This window comes from Cebus imitator, unplaced genomic scaffold, assembly GCF_001604975.1.
Source record: "Cebus imitator isolate Cc_AM_T3 unplaced genomic scaffold, Cebus_imitator-1.0 Scaffold326, whole genome shotgun sequence".
NCBI classification, from domain to species: Eukaryota; Metazoa; Chordata; class Mammalia; order Primates; family Cebidae; genus Cebus; species Cebus imitator.
The window spans coordinates 2015837-2032631 of NW_016107641.1; the positions used below are offsets into that span (position 1 = coordinate 2015837).

At 38.1% G+C, this 16795-nt stretch overlaps 1 protein-coding gene across 4 annotated transcripts in view; it reads right to left on the reverse strand.

The window, feature by feature from the left end:
* ERCC6 (ERCC excision repair 6, chromatin remodeling factor) overlaps positions 1-16795 on the reverse strand; it is an 89210-nt gene that overhangs the window by 33913 nt on the left and 38502 nt on the right. For all 4 annotated transcript variants that reach the window (XM_017504685.2, XM_017504687.2, XM_017504686.2 and 1 more), the window contains exons 7-8: positions 16365-16523; positions 9058-9193 (exon numbers count right to left, since the gene is read on the reverse strand). In XM_017504685.2, the coding sequence (XP_017360174.1) occupies positions 9058-9193; positions 16365-16523 (295 nt within the window). The remainder of the gene's footprint in view (positions 1-9057; positions 9194-16364; positions 16524-16795) is intronic.

The following is a 16795-nucleotide window of genomic DNA, read 5'->3' on the forward strand; positions in this document are numbered from 1 at the left end:
GGGAAATAGGGGAGGGAGGGTGGGGGGTGGGGAGCTGGGGAGAGATAGCAAGGGGAGAAATGCCAGATGTAGGTGATGGGGAGGAAGGCAGCAAATCACACTGCCAAGTGCGTACCTATGCAACAATTTTGCATGTTCTTCACATGTACCCCAAAACCTAAAATGCAATAAAATAAATAAATGGCGAAAAAAATAAAATAAAAATAAAAATAAATAAAAAAAATAAAGAAAATATATTAATTTAAAACAAAAGCAAGAAAATCCAGAGACAAGGCAGACAAACCTAGGATCTCTAACAATGTATAACATGAATTCCAGAACAGAGTGGAAAGGATATAAAAGCAATTACTTTAAAATGATAGAAAAAGGCCAGGTACAGTGATTCACACCTGTAATCTCAGCACTTTGGGAGGCTGAGGTGGGTGGATTGCCTGAACCCAGGAGATAGAGACCAGCCTAGGCAACATGGCAAAACCCTATCTCTACAAAAAATTTTAAATAGCTGGATATGGTATCAAGCACCTGCAGTCCCATCTACTCAGGAGGCTGAGGTGGGAGGATCCTTTGAGCCCAGGAGGTTAAAGGTGCAGTGAGCAGTTATGGTGCCACTGCACTCCAGCCTGGGCAACAGTCAGACTCTATCAGACAAAAAAAAATTCTCCATAAATGGAGCCAAGATCTGAATCTACAGAGCAAAACATCTCCCAGAGTGTCAGGCAGAGACACACAAAAAAGACATATCTGTAGACATATCCTACTAGATGTCTGAATTCCAAAAAAAAAAAAAAAAAAAAAAACAAATAAAAACAGCCAGGCAAAGTGGCTCATGCCTGTAATCTTAGCACTTTGGGAGGCTGAGGCAGGAGGATCACTTGAGGCCAAGAGTTCAAGACCAGCCTGAACAACAAAGCAAGACCCCTGTCTTGACAAAACATAAAAAAATTAGCAGTGCATGGTGGTGCATAGCTACAGTTCCAGCTACTTAGCAGGCTCAGGCAAGAAGATCCCTTGAGCTCAGGAGTTTGAGGCTGCAGTGAGCTATGATCACACTACTACATTCCAGGCTGGGCAACAGAGTGAGATCTCAACTCAAAAGAGAAAAATATTTTAAAATATTAGGAGAAAATACCATAGCTTCTAGTCAGAAGAAAACAGAAAAAGAAAATATAATCTTCAGAGGAAAAAGACTCTGCCTGCATTATACATCTTTTCTGCAACACTAAAAATGTCTGAAGGCAAAGAGGAAATCTTTACATAATTCTAAGAAGGAAAAGCGGTGACCATGCATTCTGCATCAATACAAACTACCAGTCATGCTTGAAGAAGAAAATAAATTCCAGCTTCAGATAGGCAAGGATTTGGAAGACTAGTCACCAAGAGATGGGCTAGCTACAGTACACTGTACCCAGACAGCAGAGTGGCACAGTTGTGGACAGAACAGGAAGGCATGCACAGATACTGCACCCTGAAGAAGGGAAGACAGCAGTGCTCCTGCCCCACATTCCTACCACAGACCATGCTCACAGCAGCTCCCTAAGGAAGGACAGAGGGGTCATCACTAACCCCATTTTACAGACGAGCAAACTGGGACTTGGGGATGGTAACTAATGTACCAGGTCACGCAGCTGCTAAGTGGTGGAGTCAGGATTCAAATGGAGAAAGGCAGCCAAATCCAAAGCTAGTACTATTAATATTAGGCTACACTACCTCCTACTAAACTATAAAAGAAAAAATTTTAAAAGATTTTATGTGAAATATGTACCATTTATTAAAATAAATCATTAACGCATAATGACTATGCCTAATAAAGCCTAAATATTAAACACTTAAGTATGAATGAAACTGTTAAGAAAGGATCTAAAATATTAAAAGGCATATATTTTTAAGTGTTACTGTAATTCCCGTTTAGTTTCATAAAAGGTGGGGTGAGATTAGGAGAAAATAAAGGTGGACTAAAAATCTCATTCTGTCCAATGGTAGAATGGGACACAGGCAATAGATAATGCTTAATTCTTAACCATGTGATAAAAATATGTCAAAATACATTTGTCAAAACTTTAAGCTAATTACTTAGTAACAGTTGCTACTTCCACATAAATAATAGAAAATAAATAGAACGTAGAACTCTCAAACCATTATAGGGAAAAATAATAGAAAATAGCAAAAATTAGGAGAAAACAGAATAAGCAGAAAACAAGGTATCAGGTTTCAGACTAAACCTGGTAACCCGCCACAAGACAGTGGGTTATTAACAGTGAGACATTCCACTGGGTAAGGCAAAAACCTAGCCTTGTGTTTAAAAGAGACCCAAACAAGACTGGCACTCAAAGTTGTAATATCGGAATTATCAAAGATATATCAAAGAAATGCAAACGAAAAAAGGCCAGGATTAGCAATATAAATATGAAACAAAAAGGAGTGAACAGAAAGAAGAGGGATATTTTATATTTTAATGGGGATGCCACAGTAAGAAAACAGACCCCTGAACCTTTACCTACCAAAAAGCACAGCAATAAACACAAAAGCAGAGCCCTTAGAGCTGCCTGTCAAAGTGTCACACCCACAGCCTACCCAGAGAGCTGACCACAGACTCTCTTAGAGGGAAAGTAAGATCAAAGAAAACAAAATGTTTAAAAAGAGGACGCAAAGGATTTGCGTATCACCATCAAAGCTTCTTTTAACAGTGATCAGCAGCACTTTATACAAAGAATATTCATTCTTTACACTCTATTAAGAAAGGCTGAAATCAAAATGAGCAGTCAACATAACCTGCTAAAAAAGGAAAATGAGAGAATTAGTAACATAAAAATTAGTGGGTATTAAAAAAAACCTGGTAGAATTGATAAAGCAAAATAATAATTACACTTTGGAAAGACTACCAAACAAATCTCTGAAAAGTCAGCCCAAAGAACAGACTCAGATGTACAGCATCAGAAATGTCAAAGGAACACAATTACAGATGTAGGGAATACAAAACCGGTGACCAATATACATGCCACAAAATCTGAACATTCTGACAGAGATGACAGCTAAAAAATTCATAGCCAAAATGTACCCAAGAAAAATCAGACCAACAGAACAAAACAATACTGAAGACTGTGAAAAAGATGTTATACTCTTCTCACCAAAAGTCTGCCAGACCCAAAGGGTTTCATAAGTAAAGTAGGAATAGATCCTGTTATAAAGTAGGAATAGATCCTGTTACTGAAATTGTTCCAAAATACAGGAAAGAATGCATTTCAAATGACTGTTACAAGGCTAGCAAACCCTGTTTTCAAAACTGACACAGCACACTTACATGTGTGTATATACTCCTCTAAACTAGAGGGCCATTACTTTACAGACAAAATCTAGTAGTATATTAACCTAATAAGGCTTATCACAGGAATACAAGAACAGTTATCAGGAAGCCTAATATGATTCATGTAATCACAATTATACAAATTTTATAAAATTCAACATCTTCAAAAAAAGGCAATTTTATCAATATCTTCTTAAAGAATTAGGATTAAAATATGTTTTAATTCAACAGAGAAAGGCTAAGAAAGTCTGAAGGAACAAAACAAAGAAGGGAAACTGTCTTCTCATATGTTGTAATTCATGTGACACTCAAAGAGTTAATACAATCGCTGCAGAGAATAACCACCATGCCTGGACCTATTAATAATTTGACAGGTATATGTCATACTTTTATTACAATTATGACTACTCATCTTTCATCTTTCCATTCACAATATTCAACACCTTCACAATGCCATATTGAAGGCCACACCTGAAAGAACCATTTCCTGACTTTTGACCTCACAAAAATATAGCGATAAACATCTTGAGATACACAACGGCCTTAAAACACACGTACAGGTTCCCTCAGGACTCCCTCACAACCAGCCCCACTCAGCTGCTGGTGCCACTGAAGAAGGCAGTCTGCCCAAAGAGGTACCATCCACCTCCAGCACCTCACCTGGTCAGTCCTGCTACCTTTAGAAGCCAACACTGAAGTAAATTCTGGACATCGCCTAGTGTAGCTAGAGGTTTGCCACAATTACCAAATGAGACACCAAGCTTCTTAAATGTATACCACTGGAATGATGTTTAGTTGCTTTTTTTTTAATTATACATTAAGATCTGGGGCACATGTGCAGATCATGCAGGATTGTTACACAGGTATACATATGCCATGGTGGTTTGCTGCATCCATCCCCCCGTCATCCACATTAGGTATTTATCTTAATGTTATCACTTTCTTATGCTTGCTTAAGGACTGAAGTTTATTTAGAAAATTCTAAATATTATTACAGCTATAGAAATGTTAACTAAAGAAATACAAAACTTCGACTGTGTTCAGGAAGATGTACTGTATTAATGATTAACAGGAATTAAAAAGATGCATATATAAAAAGAACAAGAAATTGTTCCAAATGTTCCAATTGAAAATATATTCTCCACTTAGCCACTGGGTAAAACCCCATCTAAGACCATTTGTTATTATCTATCTGATTCAATCACAGAATTCTATAGCTGCCTAGACTGGAGTTTCAATAATGGTGAATTGTTGAATATTATGGACGTCTCTATCCAAACACTTAAGACAAATCATCTCGGGCGGTTTCAAATTAAAAGCTTGTAAAATATGTAACCTCTCTTAGTTTTTGCAATTAATAGGGTACATCTGCAATTAGCCTGACTTACTGAATGCAGTGCTGTTGTCATTAAAAGATGTCTGTGAAAGTGCTGCTGTTATTATGGAGGCTCAAGAGACCAATCCCTCCTAGAGGGCAAACAGTGGACTGGTGGAAAACAACAGCCATAAATCACACTGTCAGGCGGCGGGGAGAGGAGTGAAGCACAGGCACATGAAGGCCATTCACGGGAAACACTGTACAGCCGCTTCCTAGGCAGGATTTACTGCACCTGTAATTAATTAAAATTTCCTTCAAGCTAAATCTTTAATAAACAAGGATTTGTGCTGACAATAAGAAAAAAAAGGCTCCAGCAACATAATTTCACAATATACCTCACAGAATAAGCCCAGCATCTATCAAGTCTTCTATCAGCTGTATACTGACTCTAAAGTTAATAGGAATGTTACCACTTTGCATTCTATTATAATTTGTGTACTTAGAATGTGTCTGAAACATTTTAGATGCTTGAGGGATAATGTGGCCCCTTTCTCTTTTTTTGTTTTTTACTCCCTTCTAGCTTTTTAAAAAGCCACGTCTTTTTGCTCCAGTGTTTCAGAAAACAAGCCCTTTTAAAGAACATGTGATGGGAGTTTGATCAGATGGCCATGTTTTTGTGTCATTTGCTTTTTAATCACACCCTGCACTTCATTCTTTCCATTTGGGGCCAAATGTATCTAAACATGAGAATAAAAGGTCTAGATGATGTTGAATGACCATGAACATTCTTAATAAAGTAGATGTGTACTTTCTCTCTAGACTACATATTCAGTCAATCAGGAATGCCTAATTCAGCATCTTTTCTTTTCTCAACTACTGAGGTGAAGAGGCCAAAATATTCTTTGTTTCTAACACCAGCAAGAATTACCTGAGTAAATGTTACCTATTAGGGACCACACTGAGCTCTTCATACGTGCATATTAACCCAAAAAGTCCTCACAAGCTTATAAAAACTTACCCATTTTACAGGTGATCAAATCAGGCTCAGAAAAGCAAGTGACTTGCCCAGGGTTACAAAGTTATAAGGATCCAAGATTTGAACCCTGGCCTGTTAAGCACAAAACCAATGCACTTAAAACTGCATGCTCTTCTTGTTTTTCCCACTCTTATGCATCCACATGATCGAAATGAGACAAAATTCTTTACATTATCTAAAATATTACAGTACTAGATCCTACATAGCAAAAAAAAAAAAAAAAAAAAAAAAAAAAAAAAAAAAAAAAAAAAAAAAAAAAAAAAAGGGTAGGAGAGAGACAACTGTTTCAAAACATAAGCAATTTCTCATTATGTATCTTCCAATAAATTGAAAAAAGGATCCTTAATCATTAAATAAACTTGACAACACAGTGCTAAAGATGTCACCACCTACTATGAGTAATGGGATAGATACCACAAGACTACATCCTTTCATTATGTCTTCATTTATTATATTTTCTTTCCCCAAGGAAACAGTTGGCTTTTTAAGGTTAGTTAAAAACATCATACCCATGTTTTTTTGGAGCCCTAGCAACATCAAACACCTGAAATGCAGTGTTTATGGTTGTTTTAACAAATAAATATTAATCAACTCACATGAAAGTTGCTCTATATTAGAAAAAAGAATCACAAAACAAAATGAGAAAAAGGAAATCTTGACCTTTTATTAAATGAGATTTCAAGTGACCATTAAGAGATTCAGAAGTCTAAAAATTTATCAGATTTCATAATGTGGTTGAAACTATCAGTTGTATATTTTTTTTGCATGGCTGCTGGGTATGCATTTGACAACTCTAAATTATGCTGCCAATCAGAGACTATTAACAGAGCTAATATAGGATCAAAGGGTAAGAGAGGTAGGAAGCTAAAGGGCAATTTGGGGAAGAAGAATGACAGATACGCTCCATTGAGAAACTGACCATTTGATATTTTTCCAAATGAAAAATTTTTTTAAATTTATGTCATACCAACTACAACAAAGCATTTAGAAAATAAAGATAATCTACTTGAATGACAAGCAAAACTATTCTGGCATTATTATATTTTTAAATATTTCTAAAGAGAAATTCTCTTCTCTTCCCTGTTCTGTTCAGTATTGAATGTTCCAATGTCAGAGTACCATTATTAAATTTAAGACAAGATAGCCAGTGGGCACAGAAAGCTCACCCACTGCAAAAAGAAATCACAGATGATAAGGACGTCAGGCATTAGATGCTGAGTTAGAGAACGAACCACCATAAACAGAATTTTTGAAATTAGAAGAAGAAATATAGACTCTATTGCAATTTAATACACGTGTAAGCTAGCAGGTAGGCATGTGTGGTGACAAAGATCTGCACATACACAGAGAACAGAAGGTACAGAGGAAGCAAATACCCCTTCAGCAGCTGAATCCAGAAACCAAAGTTATAATCTTAGAAATGTCAACAGCAAGGCCTATGGAAAGGAACTATTAATACATTTTCAATGTGTCATCACTGCAAATAATAAACCAATGTTAACACGAATAAAAAGTAAAAAAAATAGGGCTTCTAAGTCAAGAATATGGTTTGACAGGTATAAAAGTACATCTTTTCTATCTTTTGCCTAACAGTTTACATCTTTAGTGATCTGAGATACTTTATAATGGAAAAGGAACCGTAGGAAGAGAGTTAAGAGTCTGAGTAAAAACACAAGGAAACTGTAATGCTGCTTTTCCTCAAAAGTTAAGTAAGAATCTTCAAGTTGAAGTCCTTGGTAAACTGTAAAACACTGAAAAAATTATTAACAATCATATGTATGCATGTGTCTGGTACATAAAACAACCTCAGAAGGTAGAACCACTGCAACCAAAACTGAAGTATCTCTTCTTGTACGTTTGCTCTCCAAAGTTAAGGAAGCAAATTTCACCAAGTTCACTGTCAATTCTATTTCCATAATGAATCCATGTATGTGGTTTACATGAAGGCAGTTCTTCAGACTATGGTGACAAAGGGACTGGCAGTAAGCCACGATCCAGGTGAAGGTGTCCAGTGCACACACTTTACTACTCCAAAAGAAAATAAAAGAAAAAACAGTTTTTAAAATTGCCTTTATAAGGCAAACATCAGCTAATGAGTCCTGCTACAGGATTTGGCAGCACAAAACACTAAGAGATGTTAACAGTTTAACAGAAAGGAAAAAGGAACCACGAATGTTCTACAAGGGTAATAACAGGATAAAGTTTGACAAACAATTTAAGGTTGACAACACAACAATTTAAACTGTTATCTTCATACTGCTAAAAATCATTTTTTATAACTCACAGCATTTACCCTAATTTATTAATTATCTTAATTCCAGTTTATTTTCCACTTATCACTTAAAATTCTGGGCAAGGTCAGTTGGTTTTAACAGTAACAGTGTAAGCAAGATTCTGTCTTGCCTTATTTGAGCTACCAAACCATAGATCTTCCTGAGTCACTTCTACCAAAAGTTTGCTTTTCCACGAACACAAATACAACAGGAATCCTGGAGTTTCATGGTCCCCGTGCATCTGTCTCCATGAGGCAAACATTCCACAGCCCTTGCAGCTGGCACTGCTTTCCTGGGGCCCAAGAACTCACTCAAGAGCTCAGAAGACTCAGGAAAGAACAAACTAATTCCTAACAGACTGCTGCTTCTCCTCAATAATGTAACCTGCAAATCCACAGTGAAACTGTATGATTACTATTTATTCAGCAAATGCTTATGAATCACCTGGGATACAAAAATGAATCAGACATAGTCCCTACTCAACAGGGCTCACAGTCTGGTTGGTTAGACAGATGAGAAGAAAAAAAGAATACAACATATCTGTGCTACCCACAGGAGCACAGATGAAGTTCCTTCTTGATACTGTGATGTTACCAAACTATAAGTGAAGAAATACAACTGTCTATACGTGACAATCAAGGATTCAGGGAACAAAATACAACTAAAAGCAACAATACTTGCAAAATTCTCAAAATGGAAGGTTTCTTCTTTCATTCATCAAAAACAGGATTTAAAAGCATATTAACGAATGCATTTACCCGTTAAGAGTTGTTATTTTACTTTTGTATCCACCTTCCTAAAGCTGTTTAAAGCTGCTAATGCCCAGAGTCTCTCCTTACTGGATACAGCCACCTGACTTATGACTCTAACCCACACTGCCAGGCTTGTGCCCTGTTCGCTGGACAACAGACACGTTACAACACCACCACAGACTGTTAGAACAATAAGGCCTATAATCATAACCGTTCTGAAAACACAGAGCTCTGAAGGAAGTGAGTAATAATAACTTTAAATGCAGGAAAGAAACACAAGAATACACATTTGAGAAATACATGGATCAGAGAAAAACCAAATATGTAAAATGGAGGGCTTTAAAACAAAACGAAAAGGTATTAAAATATTATGTTACCTTTTTGTGGGTATAGGAACCAGTTTCATGTAGAATTGCCACTCTGAATGGAGGCCACCACGTGTGAAATTCCTTCACCCACTGATGCATCACTGTTGTTGGACAGACAATTACAGTTGGACCCAACCCCTCAAACCTGCATCCAAAGGTCCAAGAAGAAAACAACCATGAAAGAGCATATACAGTCATCAACTGCTCAAACCATCCCCAAAGCAAACAAACAAAAAACTTAGTTCAAAAAAGAAAATGCAATTTTTGGAAAATTATTGATATTTTCTTTAAGAAAAAATTACTGAGGTTAAAATCCAGTAAGTAAACTCTCTTATAATCCCATTCATCAATTAGTGGATATAGGTGTTAAGAGAAAATATTAAATAATACATTAAGAGCTATAACATCTATAATAACATAAAATGAAAAAAATACTATTTAACAAAAATACTCTTCTTTTCCCTTCTATTACAGATTAGTGAAGTTTTTACACAGTGTATCTTAACCTAAGTGAACATAATAGGATCTTAAATTTGTCTGAAGCTTGATAGTCTACCAAGAGTTTTCAACCCACAGAATTTCGGTCTCACTGCCCTGCGAAGCAAGCAGGCCAGAAATGCTCTACTGATGGGGGCTCAGAAGGCTGGCATGGCCCAGGTGACATGGTTATCAGGGGACGGATGGCTGCCCAGTGGCCAGTCTTCGCTTCCTGCAGCCTGTCCTCACTACACCACCCCACCCTGCCTGCTCCTCCAAGCCATGAAAGCGCCGTAGAGGAGCATCCCAGTGAGTGTTCTCTGCTGGGAAGACCACACCGACTGACCAAGTGCAAGCTGGCACTGCTGTGTGGGGAAGCAGTTAAGCAGCAAAATCAAGAGCCTTAACAACACTCATGCGTTGACTCAGTGATCCCAATGCAAACATTTACACTGCATGGACTCAGCAATCCCAATGCAAACATTTATGCATTGGGATACACGCTGGAGCACTCTTTATACAGAGGAAAAAGTGGGCACTACCTACATCCATAGCGAAGAGGAAGGCTGAATGAACTACCCCATTTCTTTAACACAGGACAGGCCAGTGGTTAGGGGCACTGCCTGGATCTGAATCCCAGCTCTGCACACACTGTATGATCTCAGGCACACTATTTAACCTCTGGGAACCTCAGTTTTTCATTTCCAAATGCGAATAGCAGTATTGATCTTATAGGGTTATTATGAAGATTAAATCAGTTAACATCTTTAAAGTGCTTAGAACAGGACCATATGAAAAATACTATAAGATTCTGTTAAATAAGATGGAATATCATGTAACTATTAAAAATCATTGTGAGGAATAGTTAATAATCTGAAAAAAATGTTCATCATAATTTCTAAAAATTATATATGGAATCACCCCAATTTCCTTAGACGTAAGTATAGGTGGACAAACTGGTTGTAGCCATTGTCTCAATATCCATTCCCCTCTCTCTTCTTCTTGAAGAAACTGATTTCCGCAGGTGCCCCTCCTTCTTCCTTCCTGCAGACACAGCTTATGGGACTCTGACCACTGCCTGGCTCAGGAGCAGGAATCCTGGCTCATCCATAGCCTGTCAGTGCATGGTACTCCCCTGAAATTCTCACTAGTCCATAAAGCTGGCCTGGCAAGACTGACGGACTGTGTAAGGAAGAATTACATTCTAGGTTGGGAGAGAGTTTTCTCTCCTCGTCTCTCTGGCTATGTGTACAGACCAATGGTCACTGGGTAAGGGGATCTAATGATCACAAGGAGACCTGGCCTTAGGCAAAGGTCTGGGTCCCTGAAGACATCATTGGGCTGCTGATCATGCTGTGCCCACCAGCCACCTCCTCTGTAGGTTTCTTGGTACACCATACATTTGTGAACATTTAACCGAATTTGAGGCCAGGTTTCACTTAGGTGCAAACACCCTGATGCATCCTACACTGTATTCCCTATCTGCATCTGCACTCCTCCTGCCCTTCTGGGACACTGAGACAAGTGTCCCTTTTCTTGTTTGAGACCAATTCCTTTACCTAAACCTTTGAGCTTATATCTCCAGGAGCAACACTCCCATTACTGTAGCCAATTTATCTTCAGTCTTGCAGGGGGTTGGGTGCCAGTCAGTGCTTAAGACAAAAATTAAGCAGAAGTCAAAACTAACTGTGGCAACCTCTTCAACAACACACTCAGCTCATGCTATAAGAGGCAACTAAGAACTGGGACTGACTGAGGGCACCACAGGCCCATATGCATTCCTCTCGCACACCTGGAGCAGAGTCACTGTACTCTGCACACTGTCATTCCTCCCCTCCACTCCGTTTTCCTGCCCCACAAAGATGCTGACTATGGGAAGCAAAATGCATATACATTACTCCACTATATAAACTAACCCCATGCTCTCACTAATTCCCACAATTTCAATTCTAGATGCTGGTAATACCATATCTAGGTCTCCAGCCCAGATTACTCTTCTGAACTCCAGACCACCACACACTAGATATCTCACTGCTGACTGACACCACATACCATCCTTCCCAACATGGCTGTCCTCTGCCCCCATGTTTACAATCCACTGCGTAGAACTTTCCCCACTGCCCAGGTGCCCAAACCAGAAACCAAGGCCTCATCCTTGAGCCAACCTGCTTGCTCTTCACCATGAGCAACCTACACTGAGTTCACATCATTTTTACCTCCTGAATCCTTTCAGTAGCCATGTCTCTCCCTCTACACTGTTGCTATGCCAGTTCCAGCCACTCTCCTCTCTCATCTGGGTTATTGCATCTTCAAGAATCATTTCAAACAGCAAAATCTGAATTCCTCATCCCCTTACTTCAAAACCTCTAAAGGCTGCCCACTGATCTTGGGACAGAGACTAAACACCTGGACCCGGCCTGTGAGGCCACAAAGACTGACCTCTGCTTGGTTCTCCAGCTTTACCTCTCATTGCCACTATCCTAACACTTGCTCCTGTGGCCAGCAGCCCCCAGTCGACCTTCACCTGGTCCTGATTACACTCTTACTCCTCCAGTTACCTTCTACTCAACATGCAGATCTCAGCTTCCTCGACAAAGCTTTCCCTGTCCCTTTCTCTATAAATAAGTTAAGGACTCTTCCTTGGTTTACCCTACACTAACCCTGTCAGAACGCAAATCATCTTTACTGTAATTGTATGAGATACTCCCTAAACTCTTTGAGAGAAGAGATAATCTCTTCTTCAAATGATCTCAATGCCTACCTAACAGCAAGCAATTAACAAATACTGACTTTATTAAATTAAAGCATTTTTTAAGATTGGAAGAAAATATAACAACATGTTAAAAGAGATTATTTCAGAGTTGGGGAATCACGTGATTTTTATTTTCTTACTACAGCTCAGAAATAAATGATTCCTGAACTTAAAACAACTTTTGGCCAGGCACGGTGTCTCATGCCTGCAATCCCAGCACTTTGGGAGACCGAGGCGGGTGGATCACCTGGGGTCAGGAGTTCGAGACCAGCCTGGTCAACACTGTGAAACCCCATCTCTACTAAAAATACAAAAATTAGCTAGGCATGGTGGCGGGTGCCTGTAATCCCAGCTACATGGGAGGCTGAGGCAGGAGAATCACTTGAACCCAGGAGGCAGACGTTCAAGGAGGCGAAATCACACCATTGCACTCCAGCCTGAGTGACAACAGCAGACTCTGTCTCAAAAAAAAAAAAAAAATTTACAAATAAGAGTAAATCATACAGTGCTTAAAATATTAAAAATCATCTACTACACAACTGAAAAGTAATTTGTAGTTTTCTACAGAAAAACAATAAAATTTTGGTCACGCCCTAACTTAAATGAGACCTACCCTTATACTCCAACATGACAAAATGCCTCTGTCTACTTTGAAACCCCTGTTGCCTCCAGCTACAGTCATCGTTCCTGTCCTTCATCTAGGTGGAAAGGGACAAACTACAACAGATTCCGACACTTCCTATGGCATTCCTAGACCATGCTCCTCACCAAGGCAGGACCTATCCAGGTGCCCCTCAAACTCCCTGATGAGAGTGAGACTCTGCCCTGGCCCCTTCCATGGCAGCAATCCTCTCTAAAAGGATTAAATGCACCAACTTCTTTCTATCCTCCAAGGGGAATAAAAGAGTTATCATCAATATGCACTTAGCAGAGATTAGAAAACAACCAATCAAAAGCTGTCCAAAATATTTTACAACAAACTCATATTCAAATAAGCATAAACACATGCATATGTTTTTTCAGGTTTCACATCACTTTTTCCTCTTTTATAATATGCCTTCTACAAACTGCTACATTGATGACTCTAGTACATTCTTCTGGCTGAATATCTATCTGGCATTATCATGATGCCCTTTAATTTCTGCTATTTTCTCTCTAGTAGAAAAATTTTGAGATTTTCACACTGAGTTGAGATCCAAGGGCAGACCCAGATTGTTGCTGGATCACAGCAGGACAATCAACTCCATTAACAGTCACATCATCAACTGAACCACCCTTTCTCAACCCTTAATAGCAGTGAGATGAACATGAGAAATGGCTAAGTCTATTACAGTGATTAGCATCAATTACCAAACAGACTACAATTCCTTTAATCTCTGATTACCTAATAAATTTAGGGCAAAGCAGTAGCTTCACGGTCAAATACATCAACCTGCTAGTCATACCCAGAACTTAACCAGGAATTACAAAATAAAATATTTATCCTTGAAAGTTTATTAACTTTAATAATGTTAGAAATTAACAAACTGATTCCAAAACTTTAAAAAATTAACTGAAGTTTGAAAAGTTAATTTTTTTCCTCTTCATTATAAGATTGAGGGAATTATCCTCATAATATGAGTGGCAAAGTGAAAAGAAGGTGGTGTATCCATTATGAACAGGGAACACAGCAACCAGTGTAGATGTTTATTAACCATGTATAATATGCTTCACTATCTTCTAGAAACATGCATACAACATACATTTTTAAAAAACAACAAATCAAACTTCTTTTACCATGAAGTTTCTTGGTATGAGACACTGTTTCCATTTCAATGTTCATGGTCCTTAAAATTATAACACTAAAATGATCTCCAATTAGGGACCCTCTACAGTTTGTAAGAGTTCACAGGAAATACACATAGCCAATGAGGCAGTAACAGCTCACACAGAACTTCATTTGACCTTAAGAGTTATTTTTCTGTAAGACATAAATATATAGAACTCCCAAGTTCATCTGGTTCCAGAGGAGGGCGTGTTATGAAGTTGTTAGGAAGATGTGATCCAGTCTGCCATGGCACATGTGAGTGAAGGGGACTACACGCCTCTGTAAACTTCTACTCATGAGGAGCCCAGGTGTGTGTGGTGCAGCACCACATTCTTGCAAGCCACTTCCACCAATACCATCTTAATAAAGACAATCTGGGCTATAGTCCAATATGCCAAATTATTTCATTATAGAGAAGTGGATATAAACATTGATAGTTAATTGATTACAGCTGCTATTCATTATTAGCCTTGACTTCATTCTTAGCAGGACTGTCAACACTCAAGAGAGCATGTTTTAATATTTAGATCAAAACTACACTGCAGGGATGATTTTAGGTTTCCTAGGACCTGAGCATTAGACTCCACATAAGTTTCATGATAATAGGAAGGGAAAGAAAAGAAATGGGAAACAAGAAAATCCCAAAAATCATTTAAGGAAAGAAAAAGTCCTAGAAACCACTTGGAGGAGTTTAGGGTAGTCCAGTTACCAAAACACCCAACAGAGTTGCAGAAAACAAACCAACCAATGAGTTTAATTGAAACAGAAAAAGCATTTTATTTAAAACAGAAAAAGTATATTAAAAAAATAACAGTCATAGATAAGACAACACTAAAAGCCCACTTTCAACTTTGAGTTTTCCTTTGGTCTGGAATGTTGTCACATGCTTCCAAGCAAAATGTAATAGAATTCTCCTATTTGAAAAAAATCTCCCGCTTCAATATAACCTCCTTGTAACAACAACAACAAAATGTTTAGCGTTCAACAATCTCCAAGTGTTTTCTTTCCCTTCCTACATCTGTATAAATGCAACTGGGATTCTAAAATATTCTAAGACTCCAAACACTCCACACATGAAGTACTGATCTGCGAAGTTCACGAAAGAGTAAGAAATAAAAACAAAACACTAAACTCTAAAGACTAAAGAAACGTAATCTTGACTCAGTTTATGGTTCGTATCTGGTTCTCTACTAAGCATTTTGCTGCTGATGAGCTGGAATGTAGAAAGAACTTGCAGCAGCTGCTGACTGCAGGCACACTGACGCTACTGTAAAGGTATCTACGAATCACACGTAGTGAGTGTCTGAGGTTTCCAGGGCACACCTCTCTGGTAAATACCTTGCTCTTACTCTTTACATAAGCCTACTGAAACACAGGAGGTTCAAGATGATGAAATATCCTACATAATTTACCTATCAATATTTTTACCAACACCAATTTCTATAAAGTTAATGTACAGTTTAAATATGGAAATGCTCATAGTACTGTCTTTCAAAATAAAGTATTTCAGTACTACCATACCAAATAGATTAAATGCTTATTTCTTCTGGAATACAAAAGCCTTAATAGTTTATCTAAATTTCTAAAGAGAATAAAGATTAACATCTAAACAGTTTCCTACCATTTTAGGTAGTCACTTAGGTTTCAGCCTTAGAATTTATTACATAAAGTTCATAGATTGGGAAGGGCAGAAAGCACAGGGATCAGACAAACAACTTCATTCAAAAACAAAAGAGAGAGAGAGCTATCTAGAAATGCTATCATGCACACTCATTATAAAGGAAATTAGGGAGAATGGCTTCTTCAAAGCTCCAACTCTCCCCATGAATAGACTTTGTACTTACTGTAATGCTCACCTGGTCTCCTGCCAGAACAAATATTTTAATGTAAAATTTAATAAATGGAACTAAAGGTATTATGTCTAATTTAAAATTCCATATTGTGTAAACTATTGATATTAACATAATTGAGTTTGTAAACAATCCATTTGTAGAAGCTAACCTTAGACATCATATTGACCCAAAATATCTAGTGGGGCTCATCTGCAAAATGAAGCATCAATGCCTGGAATTCATTAAAAGTGTTACATGTTTAATTTCTCCTGCCCTACAGCTCCATTGTCTCGTAAAATTTTTCCTTTGATGTCCCCCACTAAAAGAATTAAAGGAATATTGTAATTGAAATGTCATCAATAATTCACAAGACCCTCCTCCACAGCAATACATCTGATGAAATATTAATTGAGCTCCACAGACTGACAGTCTGCAGAGGAGCACTTGCCTGTAATTTGAACCACGAGTCCTGATCTTGCTGTAGCTCAGACCTGCCAAGAAGGCAATTATCTGGATGGTCTTGCCCAATCCCATTTCGTCTCCCAGAATTCCTCCTGCCTGCTGGCAGTGCAATTCCCACAGCCACCTAACACCTGTCTGCTGGTACCTACAACAACAAACACCAATAAGAAAAGAGAAAATGGCAAATGGTGGATAATACAGATCATAACAGAAAGTACTCATGAATTAATCATTTGGCTAGGTTCTAGTACCAGTCAGAGAAACATGCGGGATGTGTGTTTTACATGAGTATTATATTTATAAGGTCATACATTTTTGATCACCTAGGCATAAAATCACAAATTTTTCTTTACAGAACATTAACACATTTCTAATTAAGCTGATGGATAGGGTAATTAGAGACTATTTCCTTTCTTT